This window comes from Cricetulus griseus, chromosome X (genome assembly GCF_003668045.3).
Source record: "Cricetulus griseus strain 17A/GY chromosome X, alternate assembly CriGri-PICRH-1.0, whole genome shotgun sequence".
In the NCBI taxonomy this organism is placed as follows: Eukaryota; Metazoa; Chordata; class Mammalia; order Rodentia; family Cricetidae; genus Cricetulus; species Cricetulus griseus.
Genome location: NC_048604.1, coordinates 28,892,891 through 28,903,848, shown reverse-complemented (window position 1 = coordinate 28,903,848; position 10,958 = coordinate 28,892,891). Strand labels below are relative to the sequence as shown.

Sequence of the window (10,958 nt, the reverse complement as noted above, 5' to 3'; positions counted from 1 at the left end):
GGGGGAACTCATGGACCCCAGACTGATAGCTGGGAAACCAGCATGGGACTGATCCAGACCCCCTGAATGTGGATGTCAGTTTGGAGGTCTGAGCAGTCTATGGGGCCTCTGGTAGTGGATCAGTATTTATCCCTAGTACACAAATGAACTTTGGGAGCCCTTTCCACATAGAGGGATACTCTCTCTCTGGGGAGGGTCTAGGCCCTGCTCCACATGATATGACAGACTTTGAAGATTGCCCATGGAAGGACTCACCCTCCCTGGGAAGCAGAAAAGGGATGAGATAGGGGGTCGGTGGGGGCCAGAGGAGGAGTGGGGAGAGGGAACAGTGATTGACATGTAAAACAAGCTTGTTTCTAATTTAAATAAAAAATAAAAAAGGGACAACATAAGAAGCCACTGGTAGTGGGTCCAAGACCTAACACAAATACACAAAATGACTTATTGGAGCCCTTTCTATATGGAGATACCATGTCCAGCCTAGACACAGGGGTGTGGGGTGGAGAGGTGTGTTGGTCCTGCCTCAACTAGATGATATGTCAGACAGTAGACTTCCTATGGGAGGCCTTACCCCCTCAGTGGTGTAGATGGGAGGAGAGGGGAGTGGAGGGAGTGGGCAGAAAGGAGGGAAGGGGAAGTGGGATTGGAATGTAAAATTAATAAAATTAATAAATTAATTAAATTAATAAATTTATAAATTAATAAAACTAAATTAATTAATAAATTAATAAAAAAGAGAAAAAAGAACTGGGGCAAATATTAATTGTGGAATTTAGCAGAGATTATAAAAATCTGAGGAAATTATCTCTTAAACAAATCATTTTTCTATTTTTGCGGAACGAGTGTCTTTTGTTTGATTTTCAACAGTGTCATTTAACTAGAATTGTTCTATTCAAAGCCAGTCCTAAGATCTTCAAATTGCACGTGAACAACAATGGCTAGCTAGCATTCATTGTCTTCACCGGGCCTCAAACTAGTAGCCGCTGAACTGATCGCGTCCAGTCAGTTGTCAGCCCGTTTTCTGATCAGCCAGTATTATGTGGAGCGTGAGGGACGGAGCAATTTTCTACATGTTCACACAAGGAAGGATCCTGTGAGCAGTATGTGTTCTCACTTTTCTCCCTATTCCCAAATGATCGTGCAATTCCACACAATTCACCCATTGGGGGGCATCTTGACAACCTACGAGGGCCAGGCCGCGTGCCCCCAGCGCGCGCGCCGACTAAAAGTCCTTCTGGACGCTTCTTAGAAACGACTGTTTTAAGTCCAAACTGCCGTTTTACGGCCCTATTCCAATTGTCTTCCCCACTTCTTCCTCTGATGGACCACACCCACCATTGTGAGCTTAAAGGAACGCCACGTACCTCACAAAGTCGGCAGAAAGCCGAAAGCGGTCCGTTCTCAGCCGCGAAAGCCCATCGCTCTGCTGTGGAGGCGAGAGAGAACGCGTGTTACGTGTGGGGAGCGCGCGCTCAGAGACGTTGAACGTAGGGCACGTGCGGAGCATGCGCAGTAGCGTCCGTTGCCAGCGGCTTTTGGTGCGGTCGGTTGTTGGCGCTTCGTTGGCAGCAGAGATCGAGCTGTAGGCCTCGGGCTCAGTCATTCCCGGGCCTCTAGTTCTAGTTGTAGCTGCGGCCCACTTCTAGTCATGGCTCGCAAGGTCTATTTTGACCACAACTACTTTATTTTGTCTGACTACGATACAGACGGAAGACATGAAGATGTTGAGTCGGGGATTGTGGCCTCCACCTCAGGCGCGGCTGCGGCTGGGGTTGGCTATGGTGGAGCCGCCTCAGGCTACGCGTACGGCTACTATGCCCAGGGCTACCAGGGTCCCGAGAGTGATAGCGATTCCGATTCCGATGACTCGGATGACTCGGACGACTCGGATGACTCGGATGACTCGGACGACTCGGACGACTCGGACGACAGTGGTGATTCTGACAGCAGTAGCGATGATGAAGACTCCAGTTCTTCTTCTTCTTCGGAGTCCGACCAGGAAGACTCATCTCCTGAGATGCCACCGCCGCCGCCTCCTCGGCCTCCTCGGCCTCCTCCTCGTCCTCTTCGGAATCCGATTCCGATTCCCATAAGGCGGCCTACCCATGATCACCACCACCGTCGCCGTCGTCGCCGTCGTCGCCAGCAAACGCCATTCCATTTCACATCTCAGCAGGTCGAGGTGTTGGAAAGCATGTTTGGCCAATCCAAGTACCCTGATGTACCTACCAGGTATGTGGCTCGTACCGGCCTCTAACCCCAACCTCCATGGGCTTCGTTCGGCTCATGTTGAGGTGTCCTTTTGCTCTTCCAGGCCCTGTTTCTTATCACCACCCCCTTCCCCAAGCCATGGTTGTCTTCTCCCTCGGTGGTGGGTATGGGTACGGGAGGATGCCTTGATGGGGGGGGGTGGTCAACGTCCATATTATTTAGGGCCAATGTGAAGCAAGTGTGCATAGTCAACACCGCTGGTTTAATTTCTGTAAAATATACAGTAATGAGCACAGTGTGCCAACATATTTTAATAGCACAAAGTTCACCGGTGTTAAGGATTTACACTTTGTTGGATGACCGCCTCACAAGAAGGCTTATCACCTTTTCAGAGACTGTATACCTATCCATTAACTCTTTTTAGGTTTGCCTCCCTGGTGCCATTTTTTTTAATTAGTGTTTTAAAATTATTCATCTCTTGTTTAGAAACTTTTATATGGGGTGAAAGCACTTCAGAAGTAAGGCTAGTTCTGACAATGACAGTTAAATGGGGTGTGTGAGGGAGGATAGTGATATTAAGGCTAGTGGTATTTAAAAGAGCATAGAAATCGTATGACATTGCATTTCATGTAAAACACTGCATACTAAACATTTGTGGTTTTCTTTCCACAGGGAAGAAATTGCAAGATCTCTGAATGTGCCTGAAGACAAAGTTAAGGTAAGTAAATCTAAATAAAGCAATTGGACAGTCAGTCTGCAGCCTTCCTCGGGCTCTTAATTTATTTTATTGAGACAGGGTTTCTCTGTGTAGCCCTGGCTGTCCTGGAACTTGCCCTGTAGACAAGGATGGCCTCGAACTTACAGAGATCTGGCTACCTCTGCCTCCCAAGTACTGGAATTAAAGGCTTGTGCTACCATGCCCAGCTTTCATTTTCTTTTTTTTTATGTTGAGCAACCTTCATATGTTGTTCATTGTAATGCAATTCTTGACTCTCAGCTGGCTACAGACTTAAAATTAGACTCCTAGCTGCAATACTCCTTGCCCTTCCCTTAACTCTAGGCAACACTTAGAGAACTGATTCCTGTTGTGGACCATCATACTCTTTGCCTTTTTTTTAAACAAAGGTATTACCTTTTATTCATATGCATATACCAAAAAAGTCTACTGGTGTATCATATACATTGTTTTAGGATTAGCTATGTTCATAGGATGTTATTATAATAATCTATATCATAAAATATAGGTAACATTTGTTTTTAAACTATTAAATTATTTTACACATTATATCACAGATAAAGTCTAATGCTTTTATAGTTTTCTTCCTTTTCCTTTTCTTGATGTTATTTTTCCTCCATTTTTTATTTATATTAGAAACAAAATTGTTTTACATGTTAATCCCAGCTCCCGCTCCCTCCCCTCCTCCCCTGCCCCACACTAATACCCTACCTATCCCATACCATTTCTTACTCTTTGCCTTTTGAAGAAGGGTAGGCTTTGGATGTCCTGGTGAAACAGTAGGGCCTAGTGTCCTCTGCCAGGCACAATTTTGGAAATATAACTGAAGTGGAGACAGCATTGTTTGTCCTGATCCTGGAGAACTTTGTATAACATGGATGAATATACTGTTCAGATTTACATGGGTGGAAGTTACCCTTTGTGCTGAACTCCTGAGGATGGCAAAGGTTTCACTGTCCTGTGTATCATTTAGGTTAAGTTAGTTAACTTTCATGAACACTGGCAGCTACAATGTCAAAACATTATCTAGGGCTTCTCTGGGCATGGAAGCCAATGCTAAAACCAATCCTGTCTTCCTCTGATTTTAGATGTGGTTTGTCAATCGGAGAGCCAAGGAGAGGAAGATTCAGCGACGTGTATATTTAGAAAATTTGCCTCCTGGTGCTGAAGATTTCATCTTCATGACGGATGTGGAGGATCCTTAGAGCACCATCCATAGTTCCGGAGCTAAAGGGCATGTGCCCAATGCTAACCTTAACTAAAATTAATTATTCATGTTAACAATAAAAACATGGATGTCTGATTGCTTAATTTTATGTGCTTTCTAGTGTTTTGTAGGATATAAATGTGTACATATAGGATATAAATGTGTACTGTTCGGGAAATGCCCTTTAAACAGGACGACAAGTTCTGGTTTCATGGGGTGACATTTCTAAGTCATGAGTATTGCTTGCACAGATGAGTATTCTCTATACATGGTAATTGTGAGACAGTGGTCACTTAAGCCTTATTGATCAAGGCTCATGTGATCCTTTGATCAAGGGATTAAGTAGTAACCCCGCAAACATGGAATCTAAGGAGAAGTTGGGCACCAAAATGATTGATGGAGATGGTTGCTTTTTATTTGGGTGGTCACACCAATTCTTTTTTTTCTTTTAATGAAAATAGATTTTTTTGTCACCTAATATATCCTAATTATGGTTTCCCTTCCCATCCTCCCAGTTCCTCCTCACTTACCCTCCCATCGGGATACATCCCCTTTATGTCTCTCATTAGAAAAGAGCTCAGGCGGGTGGAAGTCACCCACAGGCCAGCCTGGGTCCTCCAGGCCCGAGCTGGCTGAAATCATTCATGGGCAGGAGGGTATCATGGTGGAGAAATGGGACCGAAAGAGAAGCAGAGTGGTTCATGTGCTGTGGAAAGAGGTGCGACAGAAGCAGCAAAGGTGATGAGAAGCAGGCAGATGTGAGTGGCCTGCTTAGCCCCCAGGGCCATTGTGACACCTGGACCCAGGCTGCCGCCAAAGGCCATGCCTCGGTCCATGGTTCTAGTGCAGCTGGGGTCTGTGTTAACATCCCTGGCCCATGTTGCCACCAAAGGCCACAGGATCCCCAGTGTCTGGGCGGCCACCTGTGGCCATATAGGCATCGGAGAACCATGCCACCCCAGGGTCTATACTGATCTGAGTGGCCTAAGCTGCCACCAGGTGCCATGGTGACATCAGGGACTGAACTGCAGCTGAGCGCCATGTCTGGGTCCTTGGCCTTACTGCACCCAGGGTCTGTGTGTTGATATCCATGCCTCTTGTTACCATCGAAAGCCATACATATGCCAGGGATCTGGGCTGCCACCTGGGGCCATGTTGGTGTCTGTGGGCCATGCTGATGCTGGGGCCATGCCAATCTGAGTGGCTTGTGCTGTCACCTGGGGTCTCAGTGACATCCAGGCCTGTCTGCTGCCAAGGACCATGTCTGGGTCCATGTCCTAGTGCAGCCGGGATCCTGTGTTACCATCAAAGGCCACATGGATGCCTAGGGTTTGAGCTGAAACCTGTGGCTTTGTTGCTATCCAAGCTTCCAGAGCCATGATGACCTGAGTAGCCTGTGCTATGACCTGGGGCCTTGGTGTCATCTGGGACTAAGTAGCCACTGAGGGCCATGTCTGGGTCAGTATCCCTGTGGCAGCCAGGATCTAAGTTGATGACCATGCCTCCTGTTACCACCAAGGGCCATGAAGATGTCCAGGGTCTGGTCCACTACCTGAGACCATGTTGGTGTCCCAGGACCATGCTGCTGCTGGAGCCATACTGGTCTGGGTGACCTATGCCACCACCTGGGGCTATAGTGACATCAGGGCCCAAACTGCAGTGTAGAGCCATCTCTGGGTCCATGGCCAGGGTCTGAGTTCATTTCCATGGCATCTGTTGCCACCAAGGTCCATGCAGGTGCCCGTGGTCTGGTTAGCTACCTCAAACCATGTTGGTGTCTGAGAGCCATGCTGCCACTGGAGCCATACTGATCTGGGTCACCTGAGCTGCCAAAGGGACCATGGTGACATCTGGTCCCAAAATACTGCAGAAGGCCGTGTCTGGATCCATGGTCCTGCTGCAGCTGTGTGACTGTACCATAGGGGGACATGCATGATGAAATCTGAGGGCCATGCTGGGCCAGCCCTGCCATTCACTGCCCCTGGGAAAGCTGGCCCTGCCCCTCATTAGACAAGAGAGTTGGCCCTGACCCTCACAGGAGAGCTGGCCCTTTGCACTCAGGAGAGATGGCCCCACCCCTCAACACAGGCATGGGAGAGCTGGCCTTGATGGCATGAGCACAGGAGAGCTGGCTCCACCCTTCAACTGGGGGGTTTGGCTCCAGTATCTGGGACTGACCAGATCAACTACTCCCCAGGCCCACATCCAGGGCCTTGGGTTGGCCCGCCTTAGCATCTACCACATCTAGACCCTGCTGGAGCATGGGACAGGACTGGTTCCGTAGGATCTCCGTGACTCAGGGCAGCCATGGGATATCAGAGAGGAGTTTCCCTGAGGATCCAGTGATGATGGTATACCAGAAACCAGAAGCCTTTAACCAGATCAATGACTCATTGCGGTCAATATTTTTGGGTGAGGCTGATTGGACAAAACGTTATACTTGGTGACACACTGCAGTTCCCAATACCACAAAAATAGAGAGGCAGGAAAGACAGAGGAGGGAAGTGGGAATTTTAGTTTGGTTGGTTTGGTTTGGTTTGGTTTGATTTTTTTTTATTTTCTTTTGGGGGAGGGACACTGAACAGGTGAAGGGAAGATATGGAGGGACTGGGAAATGAGCAGAATTGGGGTGCATGATGTGACATTCCCAAAGAATAAAGAAATTGTACGTGTGTGTGTGTGTGTGTGTGTGTCTGTGTGTGTGTGTGTGTGTGCGCGCGCGCGCGCACATACAGACTCCTAAGGGGTAATAATAAATAAAAATATTGAAAGTAAAACAAACACTAACGAAATGTTGTGGGTCTGGGGTCGCTCAGAAAATAACTGCGACCATAAATAAATTGTAATAAGAGGAGGCTTTATTAAATAAATACTGATGCTGTATACTCACAACACCAAGACCGCAACTGAGAGTGCTCCCAAGGTGCAGCCCCCGGCCATATTAATCCAAAGCTTATAAAGTCAAAACCACAACATTGCAATGCATTCTGTCTAGATGTAGGCAGGGTCTCATTTTAACATGTATGTCTTGCAGTTGGTCCCAGTCATTCAGCAGAGTAAGCAAGTTTGAATACAAAAGCAGAAACAGCATTCCTCCTATGGCCTATTATCTTGCTAGAACAGCAAAGTTTTACAGGATCAGTCAATTCAAGAATAGTCTTTGTTGTCTGGAAAAAAATGGGAGGGGGAGTATGCTTGCTAGAGTTCAGCCTATACAAGGTAGGGGCTTAAATGTTAGAGGCATTTCTTTTTTGCTTTTTGGTCTCAAGCATACATTTAAACTTTAAATGTAGTGTTAACTTTCACAAAAACAAACAGGAGGAAACAAGCCCAAGAGAAAGCACAAGAATCAGAGACCCATTTTGTGCACACACTTGGGAAGCCCATAAAACACTAAACTGGAAGCAAATACACACACACACACACACACACACACACACACACACACACACACACACACACACACACACACATATATATGTAGAAGACCTGCTACAGACCTTTGCAGACCCTGTGCATGCTGCCTCAGTCTCTGAGTTTATATGAGCTTTGGTTTAGATAGCCTTGTTTTCTTGATGTCCTCTATCCCTCTTTAGTATGAAGGAAATGGTGTCGAGGAGGGAAATTAACTTGTTAACTTGTTAGAGTACATGATTTGGCTTCTTTCTCAAACACAATAGTGCTTAAAAGCTGACTTTTCCCTAGTGGCCCATCTCTCAGTTATCAATGGAATTGACAAGAAAAAAAGCATCTAGCACACATGAAGCACAAAACCCCTCCTTAACAACTGTTATTGCCTGCAGGATCAAGCTTCTGTGAAACCAATTCACCTTGACTTCTGGAACTTAGCAGTTTACCAAAGACTATTGGCGTATGTGTTTAAATCGAGAGGTTACTACAGTGTTCTTTGGACAAACTGGCATGGGCTAGGGGGTGTGGTAGGTGTGTGCTGCTTGGCTCTATTCTATAAATGCAGACATTTCTTCTTTTTTACATTTTCATCTCTCCAACTAGGGATGGATAACCTTGGTGGACTCTTTTTCTGGGATAATGATGCTGTTCTCCATGAAAAAAGGCTCTGGAATGTTCTGGTCCCTGAGCTTATAACAAGGCCTTTTAAAAGTGCTGCTGGCTCCTATGCTGTGACAAAAAGAGTGTTCTGTCTAGTCTGGGACAGTTCCTTTTCCTTTAATGTCAGGACCTGCCATGTGCAACCAGCCAAAGGTAAGGAAACCTTGGAAGTAGTTCTCGATACATCTAGAAAGTTCTTTCAGAGTCTGGGGTGCTTTAGGGATCAGAGCATGGTCACAGATGCTGATGATTCCTGAAAAGAACAAATGTCCTCATTTTCCAGTTCCCCGTGAGCAAAGTCAAGTCTTAGCTGAACAATAGAGCACTTCCTTCCTAGTCAGGAGTCTGATAGACATGAAAGGGCAGGAACATGGGTCAGGGTATAGCTGTATGACATCAGAAAGATGTCTCCCTGTGTTTTAGGGGCTGTGGGTGAGGGAGGGGGAGTGTAGTCTACTTATTGTACAGGAAGGACTCACTACAATTTTACCAGGAAAAATGTAAACAGAATATGAAGAAAGGGTGCTACTGATGAATCCAGTTCCAAAATGATGGTGTATTTATTTCATGCGTGTGTAGCTTAACAATAAATTCCTATGCTAGGAGCCAACAAAATGATGTAATGGGTAAAGGTGTTTGCTGCTAGGCATCATGCTCCTAGTTAAATCCATGGGACATTCATGATACTATTCTCTGGACAGGTAGTCAAGGTCTGTATATGCAAGCTAGATAACTAAGCATGACCCTGAATAAGCAAGCCAGGGAGCAGCATTCCTCCGTGGTTTTTGCTTTAAATTTCTGCTTGAGTTCCTACTCTGACTTCCTTTCATGATGGACTGTAACCTGTAAGTTGAAATAAACACCACCTACCCCATCCCACCACACAAAATGAAAAGGAAAAAAAGGGGTCTGAGGCCTAAACAGAGAGTTCTCAATTCCATGAGATTATTACATATAATTTGGCATTGTGTTGTTTGGAGCATATATGTTTATGATTGTTACCTTGATATAGGAGACATCAGGAGTAATAAATTGATATTATAAAGCAGTGTTTCTCAACCTGTGGGCCACAAGGTTGAGAAGAAGATCACATAGAAGATATCCTGCATATCAGTTATTTACATTACAATTCATAACAGTAGCCAATTAGATATGAAATAGCAATGAAATAATTTTATGGTTGGTGGTCACTGGAAAGTTGAGAACTGCTGTTATGAAGGATCTACTAATAAACTTGCTTAGGAAATATTAAGTTACACACAGTAAAATTTAGGTAAAGGAGAACTGCCTCCAAAATAACTCAAGGCTGAGTAGTACACGGATTAGACCTGTTAGGAATTATGGGAAGGAAAAGTTTGTATGCCTAAAAAATGTTTCCATTAGCCAGGCGTAGTGGTGCACACCATTAATCCCAGCACTCGGGAGTTCGAGGCCAGCCTTCTGGCCTACAGAACAAATTTCAGGACAGCCAGGGCTGTTACACAGAGAAAACCTGTCTCAAACTACGCCCCCCAAAATATTTCTGTTCAGATTTGTTCACCAAGATTCCTCCAGTTAGGCTCTATTTCCCATGACAAAAAAAGGGACAACCCTCATTTACAACCAGCTATCAGGCCATTTCCCCATCAAAGAACATGCCTCTGTAGGGCAGCTGTAAGGGGTTGGCACTGGCTAACAGCTTCCCTTGAGTCTTGGTCTACCATCCATCAGGTCATGGCTCTCTTATCAGGAAGGCATAATTCTACCCGGTGTGCATGGTAACCCTGGTAACTACTTGAAGAGAACAACACTGGTGTACTTAAAAGGTAATCCTGACACCTGTTGGGGGAGTGAGCCAGCCCCAAGGGCATGGGTGTGGGAGAGCTGGTCCCACTTGCCTATCATGTGAGAGAGGGAGAGATGCTACCCTTTACCCCCTGGCCTCTCACCACCTGCTGGAGAGCTGGCTTTGGGGTCCTGAAACCGGGAGAGCTGGCCCTGCCCTTCCCCGGCCACAGCATTTAGGAGAGTGGGCCCTGCACCTCCCTTGGGCAGCACAATAGAGATAACCCTCTTGGCTGGGTGCAGGTGAGCTGGACCTAAGGTCATGAGCTCTTGAGAGCTGATCACCCGCCACCTGCCATGTGGTGGGGTGGATGAGGAAAAGATGCCCTCTCTTCCTCTCACCCCTTGCCACCTGCAACAGAAGAAAGAGTTGGCCCCAAGGACAAGACAGTGGGAGTGCTGTCCCTAGAGGTGTGGTTATGGGTGAGCTGGCCCCCAAGGGTGTGAAAACAGGAGAACTGTCCCTGTCCCTTACTGTCTGTTGCAGTGGGTGAGCTAGCAGGGCCAGTGCTGGAGAGCTTGCTCTGGCGGTGAAGAAAAGGGGCAGCTGGAGGGATGACCAACTCTGCAACCACCCAGGCCCAGAACCAGGGCTATGAGTTGTCCCACCCCAACATCCACCTCATCTGTGATCTGCTGGAGCTTGCAAAGGGGCCAGATCTGTAGACCCAAAGCAGCAGGATCTCTACAACACAGGGCAACAACAGGATATCCAAGAGGAGGCCCAGTGAGGGCCCAGCATCAGTAGTGTAGCAGAAACCAGAGGCCTCGGACCAGACCAATGACTCTTTGCAATGAACACTTGCAAGTGTTTGAACTAAAGGGTATACTGTATGACTCATTGTGTCATACTACTGCTTCCACAATGAGATTTTTTGGGGTTGGAGCGGGGGTTGCCACGGTGAGGGC

General features: G+C 46.7%; 1 protein-coding gene across 1 annotated transcript; it reads left to right on the top strand.

Annotated features, from left to right (window-relative positions):
* The first annotated feature begins 1,648 nt into the window (after window positions 1-1,648).
* LOC113837815 (homeobox protein Rhox13-like) lies at window positions 1,649-4,152 on the top strand. The gene is made up of 3 exons (XM_027433535.1): window positions 1,649-2,232; window positions 2,884-2,929; window positions 4,036-4,152. The coding sequence occupies exons 1-3, from the start codon at window positions 1,649-1,651 to the stop codon at window positions 4,150-4,152; spliced, it is 747 nt and encodes a 248-aa protein (XP_027289336.1).
* Window positions 4,153-10,958: the final 6,806 nt, after the last annotated feature.